The sequence below is a fragment of the Pseudophryne corroboree genome, chromosome 5 (assembly GCF_028390025.1).
Source record: "Pseudophryne corroboree isolate aPseCor3 chromosome 5, aPseCor3.hap2, whole genome shotgun sequence".
Taxonomy (NCBI): Eukaryota; Metazoa; Chordata; class Amphibia; order Anura; family Myobatrachidae; genus Pseudophryne; species Pseudophryne corroboree.
In genome coordinates, this window is record NC_086448.1 from 102,135,711 (window position 1) to 102,152,407 (window position 16,697).

The 16,697-nt window shown below is 47.6% G+C and overlaps 1 protein-coding gene across 1 annotated transcript in view; it reads right to left on the minus strand.

Moving 5' to 3' along the window:
• The window catches only part of CUBN (cubilin), a 729,033-nt gene that overhangs the window by 222,453 nt on the left and 489,883 nt on the right, over positions 1-16,697 (minus strand). The window contains exon 42 of the mRNA XM_063921523.1: positions 5,495-5,678. Coding sequence (XP_063777593.1) covers positions 5,495-5,678 — 184 coding nt within the window. The remainder of the gene's footprint in view (positions 1-5,494; positions 5,679-16,697) is intronic.

The following is a 16,697-nucleotide window of genomic DNA, read 5'->3' on the forward strand; positions in this document are numbered from 1 at the left end:
GGCAAGTCTCCTGACTTGACCACAGACCTTGGAAATTTCTTCCCTGTGTGCAAGCCCCCACCCTCGGAGGCTTGCATCCGTGGTCACCAGGACCCAGTCCTGAATGCTGAATCTGCGGCCCTCGAGAAGGTGAGCACTCTGCAGCCACCACAGAAGAGACACCCTGGCCCTGGGGGATAGGGTGATCAGCCGATGCATCTGTAGATGTGATCCGGACCACTTGTCCAACAGATCCCATGGAAAGGTCCTCGCATGGAACCTGCCGAAGGGAATGGCCTCGTACGATGCCACCAGCTTTCCCAGGACTCGCGTGCAGTGATGCACCGACACCTGTTTTGGTTTTAAGAGGTCTCTGACCAGTGTCATGAGTTCCTGCGCCTTCTCCGTCGGGAGAAAAACCTTCTTCTTGTCTGTGTCCAGATTCATTCCCAGGAAGGGCAGACACGTTGTAGGAATCAGCTGCGACTTTGGAATATTTAGAATCCAGCCGTGCTGTTGTAACACTTCCCGAGAGTGTGCTACGCTGATCAGCAACTGCTCTCTGGACCTCGCCTTTATGAGGAGATCGTCCAAGTATGGGATAATTGTGACCCCCTGCTTTCGCAGGAGCACCATCATTTCCGCCATTACCTTGGTAAATATTCTTGGTGCCGTGGAGAGACCAAACGGCAACGTCTGGAATTGGTAATGACAATATTGTACCACAAATCTGAGGTACGCCTGATGAGGTGGATAAATGGGGACATGAAGGTATGCATCCTTTATGTCCAGAGACACCATAAAATCCCCCCTTCCAGGCTTGCGATGACCGCTCTGAGCGATTCTATCTTGAACTTGAAACTTTTCAGGTATATGTTCAGGGATTTTAAATTCAATATGGGTCTGACCGAACCGTCCGGTTTCGGTACCACAAACATGGTCGAATAATAACCCTTTCCTTGTTGAAGGAAGGGAACCTTGACCACCACCTGCTGAAGATACAATTTGTGAATTGCAGCTAACACTATTTCCCTCTCTAAGGGGGAAACTGGCAGGGCCGATTTGAGGTATCGGTGAGGGGGCATCTCCTCGAATTCCAGCTTGTATCCCTGACACACAATCTCTATTGCCCAGGGATCCACCTGGGAGTGAACCAACTTGTGGCTGAAATTTCGGAGACGCGCCCCCACCGGGCCTAGCTCCGCCTGTGGAGCCCCAGCGTCATGCGGTGGATTTAGTGGAGGCCGGGGAGGACTTCTGTTCCTGGGAACTAGCTGTGGTGTGCAGCTTCTTTCCTCTACCCTTGCCTCTGGCAAGAAAGGACGCACCTCGGACTTTCTTGCCTCTTTGTGAACGAAAGTACTGCATTTGGTAATACGGTGCTTTCTTAGGTTGTGAGGGAACATATGGCAAAAAATTTGACTTTCCAGCAGTAGCTGTGGAGACCAGGTCCGAGAGACCCTCCCGAAACAATTCCTCACCCTTGTAAGGCAAAACCTCCATGTGCCTTTTTGAGTCGGCATCGCCTGTCCATTGCCGAGTCCACAGGACCCTTCTGGCAGAAATTGACATTGCATTTATTCTAGAGCCCAGTAGGCTAATGTCTCTTTGAGCATCTCTCATATACAGGACAGCGTCTTTTATATGCCCCAGGATCATTAATATAGTATCCTTGTCTAAGGTATCCAGATCCTCAGATAAGGAATTCGTCCATGCTGCTACAGCACTACACACCCAGGCCGACTCAATTGCCGGCCTTAGTAAGGTACCTGAATGTGTGTAAATGGACTTCAGGGTACCCTCTTGCTTTCTATCTGCAGCATCTTTTAGGATGGCCGTATCCTGTGACGGCAGGGCTACCCTCTTGGATAAGCGTGTTAGAGCTTTGTCCACCCTAGGGGAGGATTCCCAGCGTAACCTGTCCGGTGGCGGGAAAGGATATGCCATAAGCATCCGTTTGGAAATCTGCAGTTTTTTATCTGGAGATTCCCAAGCCTTTTCACATAACTCATTTAGCTCATGTGAAGGGGGAAAGGTCACCTCCTGCCTTTTTTCCCCATACATATGAACCCTCTTGTCAGGGACTGGGGTTTCCTCTGTGATGTGCAACACATCCTTCATTGCTATAATCATATAACGGATGGCTTTTGCCAATTTAGGCTGTAACTTTGCATCATCGCAATCAACACTGGAGTCAGAATCCATGTCGGTATCCGTGTCAACAATTTGGGATAGTGGGCGCTTCTGAGACCCCGACGGCCTCTGCGACATAGGATCAGGCATGGGTTGTGACCCCGACTGTCCTAAGGTTTCAACTTTATCCAATCTTTTATGCAAGGAATTAACATTATCATTTAAAACCTTCCACATATCCATCCACTCAGGTGTCGGCGCCGTCGGCGGCGACCCCACATTCATTTGCTCCGCTCTGCTTCCACATAGCCTTCCTCGTCAAACATGTCGACACAAGCGTACCGACACACCACACACATACAGGGGATGCTCTTTTTTGAAGACAGTTCCCCCACAAGGCCCTTTGGAGACAGAGAGAGAGTATGCCAGCACACACCCCAGCGCTATATGTCCCAGGAATCACACAGTAACTTAGTGTTAACCCAGTAGCTGCTGTATATAAAGCTTTTTGCGCCTAATTTATGTTTACCCTCTTCTACCGTGTTTCTGCAGGGGAGAGCCTGGGGAGCTTCCTCTCAGCGGAGCTGTGGAGAGAAAATGGCGCTGGTGAGTGCTGAGGAAGAAGCCCCGCCCCCTCAGCGGCGGGCTTCTGTCCCGAGTTTGTGTGTAAAATAATGGCGGGGGCTCATGCATATATACAGTGCCCAACTGTATATATGCTGCTTTTTGCCAAGAGGTTCCTAATTGCTGCCCAGGGCGCCCCCCCCCCTGCGCCCTGCACCCTACAGTGACCGGAGTGTGTGTGTTTAATGTGGGAGCAATGGCGCACAGCTGCAGTGCTCTGCGCTACCTCAGTTTGAAGACTGGAGTCTTCTGCCGCCGCTTTTGAAGTCTTCTTGCTTCTATCACCGGCTTCTGTCTTCCGGCTCTGCGAGGGGGACGGCGGCGCGGCTCCGGGATCGGACGACAAAGGGTGAGATCCTGTGTACGATCCCTCTGGAGCTTAATGGTGTCCAGTAGCCTAAGAAGCAGGACCTATCTTCAGTGAGTAGGGCTGCTTCTCTCCCCTCAGTCCCACGCTGCAGAGAGTCTGTTGCCAGCAGATCTCTCTGAAAATAAAAAAACCTAACAAAATACTTTCTTATAGTAAGCTCAGGAGAGCTCACTAAGTAGCACCCAGCTCGTCCGGCACAGATTCAAACTGAGGTCTGGAGGAGGGACATAGAGGGAGGAGCCAGAGCACACCAGTATCCAAATTCTTTCTTAAAGTGCTCTGTCTCCTGCGGAGCCCGTCTATTCCCCATGGTCCTTACGGAGTCCCCAGCATCCACTAGGACGTTAGAGAAATATTATGTCTAGCAAAAGCATTATATACAGAAAAATACCATACCAATACAGAGTAGACAAAATGATGAATATAAAACAATAAAATGGAAATACACTGCACTGAACAGCTTCCTAATCAGCAACTAACCTCCCCCTGCATTGGATGGCTGCCAACCACAAATAATATGTGCTCCATACGTAAGCCTAACCTCGTATATAACTAATATAAGAATGTGGATATATGTAAAGGCATACTTAGGGAAATACGTTACCCAGTGACAACTATAGATACCAATATTAATCCGGGCAAAATTCTTGACCCACTGGAGATTGAGCATACTGAGATTTCAGATACGATTAAACTTAGCATCTGTTTTATGACTCAGACATTCTGTTCAATCAGTAACACGAATCAGAGGCATACAAGCAATAAAGGCCCATTAGAGACCTTCCACAAGCGAGCTATACACACTTTGGCTAGTACACATAAGTTCATTACATATTGGGTCGCATAACTATCTAAACAATCATTGTCTACGTTGCCTAGGCAACACAACCCTTGGGTAACTAGCATGGACCGGTATTGGTTACCACTGTCCAAACTTTATCCCAAAAGGCCTTAAGAATGGGACAATCCCAAAGTAGATGCCACAAAGTTCCTCCACCTTCGTGGCATTTAGGGCAAACATCTGATGTGCGGCCCCCAAATTTCTGAAGATGTATGAGAGTCATATATTATAGGCTGGCCATATTATCCCTTTAACCTGGGACACTCATGGATTACACAGGTTCTGTGGCTGGCTGACTACAAGCCTGCATTTCACCTGGTTTTAAGCAGCCACATAATCTGTGTAATTCATGAGTGTCCCAGGTTAAAGTGATAATATGGTCAGCCTATACATTACATATCTTTAATACGTTTTTCAAACATTGCTAAATTGCTGTGTACTGCTTTCAGATGCAAGGGAAAATTCAGCAATGTTACCAGTGGCAACATGCCTCCAGCCAAGCGTTCTGGATGCACTTAGTGGTCATCACAACTCCCCTCCCCCTCCCCACAGGACTTGATTTGGAAATTTAATGTGTGAAGTAATCCTTCTTCAGTTAATTTCTTGCGAGTCAATCCAGAATCCCCAACTGGACAAAAGCTAATGATTTCAGACATTTATTAAACTCCTTTCAGATTAAAATTGACCCAAATGCATCTAAGTAATAAGAGAAGTATAACTAGACTCCCCCGGGTTCAGTATGTATTCCCGATGGACGGGATACCGATGGACTGAATATATTGGAATCCCGGCCATTAAAATCCAGATAGCCCCGCAGTTAACCACCTAAACTTCATCTGTCCCCTATCCTAACCCTCCCTTGTGGGTGCCTAACCCTAACCCTCCCTTCCCCGCTGTCTAAACTTAACCCTCCCCGTTTGGTGCCTAACCCTAACCTCCTCTTTTAAGTGCCTAAACCTAACCCTACATCCCTGGTACATAACCCTAACCCCCTTTTAATGCCTAAAGCTAACCCCCCCCCCTTTCACGCTGTAAGACGCGAGTACTTCCCGCTGAGAGGACGTTCTGGATTTTAAAAGTTGGTATTTTGATGCCGGGAATCCACCTCTTTCGGCATTTTGATGTCAGTATTATGGTCGCCGGGTGGGATTCCGGCGTCTGTATTTTGGCAGTCGGCATTTTAACTGCGTCCCACTCAACCTATGTTACAGTACAGTATAAACAGAGGTAGAAGAGCCTTCGTTAACATTCCCAGAGGTAGCAGTATATATTTTGCGCGATTACCGATTAGATGACTAGTATCAGTGCAATTAGTCTATTCTCATGCCGTGGAGCCTGACATGTGTCCCTGGAACTCACGGCTGGCTATAATAAAAGGAGGCTTCAGTTCCCCAAAAGTGACCAACAATGCAACATAATATCAGTGTGTTCAGGACCCATCATCTTTATTAGTATTTTAAAAGGCTGGATGGACATTCCTGACCCTTGTGGTAAATGAGTTTCATCTTACAATGAGAGGAATGAAGGACTGAGCCATTAACACATACCTAAACTTTTTGCCTCGTATTTGAGTTTGAATCCTTTGCCCTCATTACTGGCGTCGGAGATGAATCGGACAAGTAGCTCATTGTCTGTGCTGTGCAAGCTGGACGGAGCGTTCCCTCCACAGAACTTTCCATTGCTGGCAGTGTTCCCGAGAGGGGGGGACGACTCATCGGGACCATTTCTCAGCTGGAGAAATAATATGCGGTAAATTAAAAATACATTAAACATAACATCTACAATACATTGTATCGGACACAGGGGGAAATTCTGAGTTGATCGCAGCAGGAACTTTGTTAGCAGTTGGGCAAAACCATGTGCACTGCAGGGGGGGCAGATGTAACATGTGCAGAGAGAGTTAGATTTGGGTGGGTTATTTTGTTTCTGTGCAGGGTAAATACTGGCTGCTTTATCTTTACACTGTAATTTAGATTGCAGATTGAACACACCCCACCTAAAACTAACTCTCCCTGCACATGTTACATCTGCCTCCCCTGCAGTGCACATGGTTTTGCCCAACTCCTAACAAAATTCCTGCTGGGATCAACTCAGAATTACCCCCACGATATGAACACTGAACACATAAAGTTATCGCCTGCACATTGGCTCGTGATTCAAAACTGAATTAAAACTTTCATTTCCCAGAAGGCTTAGTATGCAATTCAGTGTAAACGTTATGGAAGTCATTTATGATCAGGAGAGGGATTTTTAAATGGTAATTTCACAAGCCGTAAAAGTACACAAAACTCAGGTTGGGTATACACTTCAGCAACCCACCTGCTGACCCGCTGGCCGAGTGACCGATTTGGTCTTACCACTCGGCCGCTCAATGGGGCTAATTCATGTTTGTACGCAACTACAATTGCAATTGCGATTCTCTAGACTACGGAACTGCTAATGTTAGCAAATTAAGCTGTTGCCCAGGAATGATTCCACCGGAGCCATCACAAACTCATTCGCAATTGCATACACATTAGCAAACTATATGCAATTACGCAAAACATCGAAGCTAAGGCTTGGTCTATGGCTAAGTAGACTGGCCACAGCCGTAGCGATTCAGATGCCATGTATTTACACGTACAATCACTCAGCCATCAGAAGGTACATGCCCCCCAAAACGGCCATGCCTGCGTTTTCCCAGCCGCTCCCCTTAACTCTCCATTAACACTCCAAATGGTCACCTGTCAACCACTCTGTGACAAAGTTCTCAGTGCAAGTGGGATGGCAACGGCAGCCTCACGCATGCGCACTGTGATCGCAGCACATGCACAGTTTGCCGATAATCGCTTTGATGGATGAACATCGGCCCTTGCGTACAAACATGAATTAGGCCCAATATGTCTTGCCAGACATCATAACTGGGCCAGCACTTAAATTTGCCTGCCCAGTTGTAACGTCACTGTCGCAGGTTCCTGCAGCCACGTGATGGGATGGATGGCGGGTCACCTGCAGATGTATCAATATATATCTGCATGATATATCGCCTCGGCTGTGATGCAAGGCCAACATGATAAATTAGGTCTGTGAACGAAAAGTGTGTGCCAACCCTAAAGGCCCGTACACACTGGTCGATATATCGCGGGACCGTCGGCCAGTGTGTAATGCCGATACGTCTGTGAACTCCGTCGTTCACAGACGTATATCGCTTCGGCCGCGCAGCACAGCCGACTGCCAATATATCTACACATGCTACGGCGGCCGGCGGTGATTGACAGGTGAACTGGGTGGGCGTGTGTACACGCCCGCCCAGTTCATGACGTCAGTCCCCGACGGATTGGGCAGTGTGTATGCTCAACACACTGCCCGATCCGTCCATAGATATATCTGCAGATCAATTGATCTGCAGATATATCTACTAGTGTGTACCCACCTTAAGAGATGTATGAAGCCTTCTAAAGAGTGAAGTAGCCCATAGCAACCAACTAACTTTTACAGTTCCAATCATTTTAAAAAATGTACTTGATAAATTCTAGCTTAGAACATGCTTGGTTGCTATGGGCAACTTTAGAACAATTGATACATCTCCCTCCCAAGTACTTTAAAGTTCATTTTTTCTGTGGACAGAGCACAGGGCTCCATTAGTGCACTAAGGGGGAGATTTATTTATTTTTTAAAAGAGATAAATATCTCTTCGCCAGTGGCAGTTGCCACCATCTGCCAGCGAGTCCCGGCCGGTGATGTTTGGCAGCGTTTGGGGTGGCAGTTGGTGTGGCTTTCCTATTTGTAATTTGGACTGTGCTGCAACTGCCACTGGGGAAGAGCTATTTATTATTATTATCTTTTATTTATATGGCGCCACATGGGATCCGCAGTGCCCAGTTACAGAGGCTCAGAGTTATCAAGCCGTGGAGAGTGATAAATTGCAGGGTGATAAAGTACCAACCAATCAGGGCCTAACTGTCATTTCTCATACGTCCTAGAGGATGCTGAGGTCCACTTCATGACCATGGGGTATAAATGAGCAGGAGCCATGGGCACTCTTAAGACTTTTCAATGGGTATGAACTGGCTCCTCCCTCTATGTCCCTCCTCCAGACCTCAGTTTTAGAAATGTGCTCAGGCAGACTGGATGCACTCTGAGGAGCTCTACTGAGTTTCTCTGAAAAGACTTATGTTAGGTTTGTTATTTTCAGGGAGAACTGCTGGCAACAGACTCCATGCTTCGTGGGACTGAGGGGTCAGAAGTAGGAACCAATTTCCTGAAGAGTTTCATGGCTCTGCTTCTGGCTGACAGGACACCATTAGCTCCTGAAGGGAACTGAACGCTAGCCGTGCCTAGATGCTCACTCCCAGAGCACGCCGTCACCCCCCTCACAGAGCCAGAAGTCAGAAGACAGGTGAGTAGAAGAAGACAGATCTTCTATCAAGAAAAGTGACGGCTGAGGTACAGCGCGGCTGGCGGGAGTGCAGCGCGCCATTGCTGCCCACACACACAGGCACTGCAGGGTGCAGGGCGTGGGGGGGCGCCCTGGGCAGCAAAAACACCTCTATAAACTGGCAAAAAGTGGGCATAAGATGCCCAGGCACAGCCCTACCCCCGTCAGTATAAATATTATGAAAAGTTTCTGAGGTAAAAAGGGCGGAGCTTCTTCCTCAGGCAGCCAGCACACTGCTCAGTGCCATGTTCTTTCTCCTCAGGCTGCAGAGACATCGCTGGTCCTCCTTCACTTCTGACTACAAGTATCAGGGTGCAAAACAGGGGGGGGGCACAAGCGAATTTGGTGCTTTACAAGTGTGTTTTACTGTGTAAAAAGCGTTGCATGTCAGTGGGCATTCTGTGTTCACAGGCATTAGATATTCGCGCTGGGGTTGTGAACTGGCTGCTCCTAAACTGTGTCCCTCTGACAGATTTTACTGTGGGTCTGTCCCCTATAAGTCCCAGTGTGTCTGTGTGTGTGTTGTACACGTGTGTAAGACATGTCAGAGGCAGGGAGTACCTCCCCGGAGGAAACCATTTTAGGGACACAGAAGTGTAATGTGGTGGCGCTGTCGGCACACCAAGAGCCTGCATGGGTGAAAGAAATACGTGATAGTATGCATCATATCAATAGGAGATTAAATAAGTCTGAATCTCATGCTGAGTGCTGGAGAAAATCTGTGGAGGATGTGATTTTTCAGGGCTCTGTTCTTCCATCCGCAGGCGACCCCTCTGGGTCACATAAGAGCCCAATTAAGAATATTGTGAATACTGATACCGACACGGACACTGATTCTTGTGTCGACGATAGTGACTCCAGAGAAATAGATCATAAATTGGCAAAAAATATACAATATATGATTGTGGCTATAAGGGAAGTTCTGGAAGTCACGGAAGCCACTCCTGTTACCTCAGGAGAAGGCTTATTTCTATAAAGAAAAGAAATCTAAGGTCACTTTCCCTCCTTCCCACGAGCTTAATACACTCTTTGAAGGGATGTGGGTAAATCCCGAAAATAAATTTCGTATTCCCAAGAGAATTCAGATAGCTTATCCTTTCCCGGTGGAGGACAGGAAAAAATGGGAGTCACCCCCTGTGTTAGACAGTGCACTGTCCAGGCTGACAAAGAAGGTAATTCTCCCTGCACCTGGCACGGCTTTACTAAAAGAGCCGGCAGACCGAAAGATGGAAACTACATTGAAATCCATTTATGTTGCCAATGGTACGCTGCTCAGGCCCACAACTGCTTGCGCGTGGGTGAGTCACGCTATTGAAAAATGGTCAGAAAGCGTGTCATCAGAAATTGACACGATTGATAAAGATGAGATACTCCTTAAGTTAGGGAATATCTAAGACGCTGACACATACATGATAGAAGCGATGAAAGATATTGGACTCTTGAGTTCACAAGCCGCTACCATGGCAGTATCTGCTCTGCGGGCATTGTGGATTCGCCAGTGGAACGCGGATGCAGATTCCAAAATAAATATGGGGGCTCTCCCATATAAAGGTGAGGCCTTATTTGGCGATGGACTGGATGCGTTAGTCTCGGCGGCTACCGCAGGTAAGTCAACATTTTTGCCCTCTGCGCCTGCACCGGCAAAAAAGACATATCACCCGCACATGCAGTCCTTTCGGCCCAATAAATACAAAAAAGCGAGAGATTCCCCCTTCTTTGCGGGTAGGGGAAGGGGAAAGGGAAAGAAGCCCACAGCGGCTTCAGGTTCCCAGGAGCAGAAGTCTACCCTCACTTCTGCCAAATCTTCAGCATGACGCTGGGGCTCCTTTGCGGGAGGCCCTCGGGTGGGGGCACATCTCAAACTGTTCAGCCAAGGTTGGATTCTGCCTGGCCTGGATCCCTGGGTATTGCAAATAGTGTCCCAGGGATACAGGCTGGAGATTCAAGACGTTCCCCCATGCCGATTTTTCAAATCGACCTTGCCAGCTTCTCTTCCAGAAAGGGAAGCAGTAACAGCGGCAATCCAAAAAATATGTCAGGATCAGGTCATAGTCCTGGTACCTTTGTCACAACAAGGGGAGGGGTTTTATTCAAGCCTTTTTGTAGTTACGAAGCCGGACGGCTCGGTCAGACCGATCCTAAACCTGAAAAATCTGAATCTTTACTTGAATCGAGTCAAGTTCAAAATGGAATCACTGAGGGCAGTGATTTCCAGTCTGGAGGAGGGGGACTACATGGTGTCTGTAGACATAAAAGATGCTTACCTGCATGTTCCCATTTATCCTCCTCACCAGGCTTATCTGAGATTCGCGGTTCAGGATTGCCATTACCAAATCCAGACGTTACCTTTCGGTCTCTCCACGACGCCGAGGGTATTCACCAAGGTGATGGCGGAGATGATGGTTCTCCTGCGTTAAAAAGGAGTCAATATAATTCCATATCTAGACGATCTCCTGATAAAGGCGAGATCCAGGGAGCAGTTGTTACAAAACATCATATTCTCCCTGTCAATACTCCAACAACACGGTTGGATCATAAATTATCCAAAGTCACAGTTGGAACCGACGACAAGATTGTCTTTTCTCTGGATGATTCTGGACACAGAAGTTCAGAGAGTATTTCTTCCGGTGGAAAAGGCTCTGGAAATCCAGAAAAAGGTAAAAAAGATATTGAAATAATCGAGTGTGTCGATCCATCAGTGCATTCGGTTGTTGGGGAAGATGGTGGCGGCCTACGAGGCCATACAGTTTGGAAGGTTCCATGCCAGGGTATTCCAGTGGGACCTGTTGGACAAGTGGTCGGGATCCCACCTGCACATGCACCGGAAGATAATCTTGTCATCAAAAGCCAGGATTTCGCTCCTGTGGTGGCTACACAGTTCTCACCTACTAGAGGGACGCAGGTTCGGGATTTAGGACTGGCTCCTGGTAACCACGAATGCAAGTCTCCGAGGCTGTGGAGCTGTCACTCAGGGAGAAAGCTTCCAGGGAAAATGGTCAAGTCAGGAAGCCTGCCTTCACATAAACGTGCTGGAATTGAGAGCCATTTACAACGGCCTTTAACAAGCGGTACATCTTCTTCAAGATCATCCCATGCAGATCCAGTCGGACAATGTAACAGCAGTCGCGTACATAAACAGGCAGGGCGGAACGAAAAGCAGAGCGGAAATGGCAGAGGTGACGAAGATGCTATTCTGGGCAGAAAGACATGTAAAGGCTCTGTCGGCAATTTTCATTCCGGGAGTAGACAACTGGGAAGCAGACTTCCTCAGCAGACACGATCTCCATCCAGGAGAGTGGGACCTACACCAAGAAGTCTCCACAGAGGTGACAAGTCTTTGGGGAGTTCCTCAAGTAGACATGATGGCATCTCGTCTCAACAAGAAGCTTCAGAAATATTGTTCCAGGTCGAGAGACCCTCAAGCAATAGTAGTGGATGCGCTGGTGGCCCAGTGGGTGTTCCGGTCGGTGTATGTCTTCCCTCCACTTCCGCTGATCCCAAAAGTGCTCAGGATCATAAGAAGAACAAGAGTTTGAGCAATCTTCATTGCCCCAGCGTGGCCGAGGAGGGCTTGGTACCCAGATCTTCAGGAGTTGCTCATAGAAGATCCTCGGCCTCTTCCTCTTCGAGAGGACCTGCTGCAGCAGGGGCCGTGCGTGTATCAAGACTTACCGCGGCTACGTTTGGCTGTTGAGCGCCGGATCCTAGCCCGAAAGGGTGTTCCCAAGGAAGTCATCCCCACCCTTATGCAAGCCAGGAAAGGAGTAACGTCGAAACATTACCACCGTATTTGGAGAAAATATGCGTCTTGGTGTAAATCCAAGAAGGCTCCTATGGAAGAGTTGAGTTGGGAAGTTGTCTCCATTTTCTGCAGGCTGGTGTGGAGGCGGACCTACGATTGGGATCAATCAAGGTCCAGATTTCCGCCTTATCAGTGTTCTTCCAAAAACAATTGGCCTCTCTTCCAGAGGTTCAGACCTTCGTGAAAGGGGTTCTGCACATCCAGCCTCAATTTGTGCCTCCAGTGGCACCATGGGACCTTAACGTGGTGTTGCAGTTCCTTCAATCAGATTGGTTTGAGCCTCTACAAGAGTTAGAGTTGAAGTTTCTCACTTGGAAAGTGGTGATGCTTTTGGCATTGGCATCCGCGCGGCGGGTGTCTGAATTGGGAGCCTTGTCTCACAAGAGCCCTTATCTGATCTTCCATGAAGATAGGGCAGAGTTGAGGACTCATCAACATTTTCTTCCGAAGGTGGTTTCATACATAAACCAACCTATTGTGGTGCCAGTAGTTACTGACACGTTCACTGAGTCAAACTCTCTAGATGTGGTTAGGGCTTTGAAGATTTATGTCACTAGAACAGCTCGAATACGGAAAACAGAGTCTTTGTTTGTCCTGTATGCTCCCAACAAGATTGGGTGTCCTGCTTCCAAACTGACTATTGCGCAGTGGATCAGAAGTACGATTCAGCACGCTCATACTACGGCTGGATTGCCGTTACCGACGTCGGTGAAGGCCCATTCCACTAGGAAGGTGGGCTCATCCTGGGCGGCTGCCCGGGGGGTCTCGGCATTGCAACTTTGCCGAGCAGCTACTTGGTCAGGGTCAAACACATTTGCAAAATTCTACAAGTTTGACACCTTGGCCGATGAAGACCTCAAGTTCGGTCAATCGGTGCTGCAGGGTCATCCGCACTCTCCCGCCCGTACTGGAGCTTTGGTATACACCCCATGATCATAAAGTGGACCCCAGCGTCCTCTAGGACGTATGATAAAACAGGATTTTGATACCTACCGGTAAATCCTTTTCTCCTAGTCCGTAGAGGATGCTGGGCGCCCGTCCCAGTGCGTACTTTACCAGCAGTTTTGTTATTAGAGTTACACAAGTTGTGTTATATTAGTTTCAGCATGTTGCTGTAATTGGTTCATGCCTGTTGGCGTGTGTTCTGTTGAATGCCACGTTGTGCGGCATGGTTGAGGTGTGAGCTGGTATGTATCTCACCACTAGTTTAAAGTAAATCCTTTCATCGAAATGTCCGTCTCCCTGGGCACAGTTCCTATAACTGAGGTCTGGAGGAGGGGCATAGAGGGAGGAGCCAGTTCACACCCATTGAAAAGTCTTAAGAGTGCCCATGGCTCCTGCGGATCCATCTATACCCCATGGTCATGAAGTGGACCCCAGCATCCTCTACGGACTAGGAGAAAAGGATTTACCGGTAGGTATCAAAATCCTGTTTTTTCAAACACAGGACCTTATTCAGTATTGATTGCAAAATGTGTGAATCGCAATCCGGACGATTATTGAACGATTGCGCATGCGCAGCATTCACATTGCGCACGTCGTTATTGCAATGCAGCCGCTGTTTGACAGGAAGACGGCATTTCTGGGTGTGTCTGAAAAAACGCAGGCGTGCCCAGGCGTTTTTAGGGCGGAGTGGTCGATGACCACCTCCAGCCTCTTGTGTCGCAAGAATTGTGGCTGACCTTGCCTGGTGCAGATAGTAAAAATATTAGATGTGCCGAAATTTGCGGATGGTTTTGCGATCAGTCCGCATATTGCGATGCATTCACAATTTCTGCAATGGGTATTTTTTCTCTATTTCTGGGCGGCAACTATTTCATCGCAGCAACTGCTTTTTAGCAGAAATTGCAATCCTTACTGAATAAGGTCCACAGCCTGTAACATGGCTTGATAAATCTGGGCCAGAGTACATAAACAAATAAGCAGAACAGAAAAAACAGTGACTTACAGTACAAGACTATATAGAACAAGTACAGGGTATATAAACACAGCTGCGTCAGCAGATGACACTGAAATAAATATCAGGGCGACAGAAAACTTGGGGATTTGGTGCCGTGGAAGGGAGTATTGAAAAGAAGATAGGGTAAGTCAGAGATGGAAAAGTACGTGAGGGAAGAGGGCCCTGCTTGTGAAAGCTTACAATCTAAAGGGGGGGGGGGACACACACAGACAGGGGTGACACAGATGGGGTAGAAGTGAGCGTGGAATAGAGGGCTTAGGATGAGACACGGCTGGGTTTTGTGAAGAAGTGGATCTTGAGAGCCTGTTTGAAGTTTTGTAGAGAGGTGAAGAGTCTGAGGGGGAGAGGTAGAAAATTCCAGAGAAAGAGAGCAGCACGTGAGAAATCTTGAAGGTAGGAGTGGAAGGAAGTAATCAGTAGACAGGAGAGGTGACGTGCATTAGCGGAACGAAGAGGACGGACAGGAGTATGAAGGGAGATAATGTCAGAGATGTAAAAGGGAGATGAGTGGGTGAGAGCTTTGTAGGTGAGTGTGAGAAGCTTGAAATGGATTCTAAAGGGGAAGGGAAGCCAGTTAAAGGTTGTGTAATAGAGGGGAGGTGCATGCAGTACGTTTTGTGAGGAAAATGAGCCGGGCAGCAGCATTGAGAATAGATTGGAGAGAGACGCATTTGTCAGGGATGCCAGATAGGAGTAAATTACAGTAGTCTAGTCTGGAGATGCCCAGTGAGTGGATAAGTGTCTTAGTGGTATCTTGGGTGAGAAAGGCACAAAGGAGGAGAAACACGGGTCTATAGCTGGAGAGGGTGTGTGGATCAAGGGTAGGTTTTTTAAGAATAGGGAAGACGAATGCATGCTTGAAGGCAGAGGGGACAGTGCCAGATGAGGGGGAGAGATTGAGGAGGTGGGCAAGATGAGAAGGGGGAGGTAGCAGAGGAGGTGGGAGGGGATGAGGGCAAGTGGGGAGGTGGGGGCAGATGAGAGCCATGACTTCCTCACCAGATACATGGGAGAAAGCTGTCACAGTTGGTAAGAGGGATGGGGAGGGGTGGTAAGGGATGGGAGGAGGATGGTTGCTGATGGTTTGGTTGGATATGATGTCCTGACATATAGAGTCAATATTGGAAGTGAAGTAAGTGGCAAAGTCAACAGCAGAGAGTGAGGAGGGGAGGGGAGGTGCAGGTGGGCAGAAGAGGGAGTTGAGAGTGGCAAAGAGGCGCTGGGGGTTCGAAGACTGGGAGTAGATGAGGTTCTTGAAGTATGACTGTTTAGAAAGGGAAAGGGCAGCACTAAAGGATGACAACATAAGTTTGAAATGGAGGAAGTTTGCCTTAGAGCGTGATTTCCTCCACTGTCACTTGACAATATATGAGCATTTTTGCAGATATCTGGTGCATTTGGTGTGCCAGGGTTGAGGTGTTGATCTGCGATGGTGAATAGTGTTTGGTGGAGTGACAGAGTCAAGAGCAGAAGTAAGGGAAGCATTGTATAGAGAAGTGGCTTGTTCAGGGCATGTGAGTGAGAGTCGAACAGGGAGATTAGGGATTTGGTGTCAATAGAAACATAGAAACATAACATAGAATTTGACGGAAGATAAGAACCACTTGGCCCATCTAGTCTGCCCTTTTTTTTTTTTTTACCAAATTTTTAGCTCAATCCTTATTTGATCCTTATTTCTTTGTTAGGATATCCTTATGTCTATCCCATGCATGTTTAAATTGCTCTACTGTCTTAGCATCTACCACCTCTGATGGGAGGCTATTCCACTTGTCCACTACCCTTTCTGTGAAGTAATTTTTCTGCATATTTCCCCTGAACCTCCCCCCCTCCAGTCTCAGTGCATGTCCTCGTGTCCTATTGCTTCTCTTCGTTTTGAGAGTGTTTCCCTCCTGGAATTTGTTAAAACCCTTGATATATTTGAAAGTTTCTATCATGTCTCCCCTTTCCCTTCTCTGCTCCAAGCTATACATACTGAGATTTTTTAATCTTTCTGGGTATGTATTGTGATGTAGGCCATGCACCATTTTAGTTGCCCTTCTCTGTACAGTCTCTAATGTATTAATATCGTTTTGAAGATATGGCCTCCAGAATTGAACACAGTATTCTAGATGAGGCCGTACCAATTACCTATACAGTGGCATTATTACTTCTTTCTGCTGTTGATTCCTCTCCCAATGCAGCCAATCATCTGACTAGCCTTCCTCATTGCTTTGTTACATTGCTTACCTGCCTTTAAGTCACCTGAAATAGTGACTCCTAGATCTCTTTCCTCCTCAGTAGTTTCCAGTACAGTGCCATTAATACTATATTTAGCCTTTGGATTTTTGAGACCCAAGTGCATGATTTTGCATTTTTTGGTTTTCAATTATATTTGCCACACTCTTGACCATTCCTTTAGTCTACCTAGATTCACAATCATTTGTTTTACCCCACCTGGTGTGTCTACGCTGTTGCATACCTTTGTGTCATCTGCAAAAAGGCATAGGCCCTCATTCCGAGTTGATCGGTCGCAAGGCGAATTTAGCAGAGTTACACACGCTAAGCCGCCGCCTACTGGGAGTGAATCTTAGC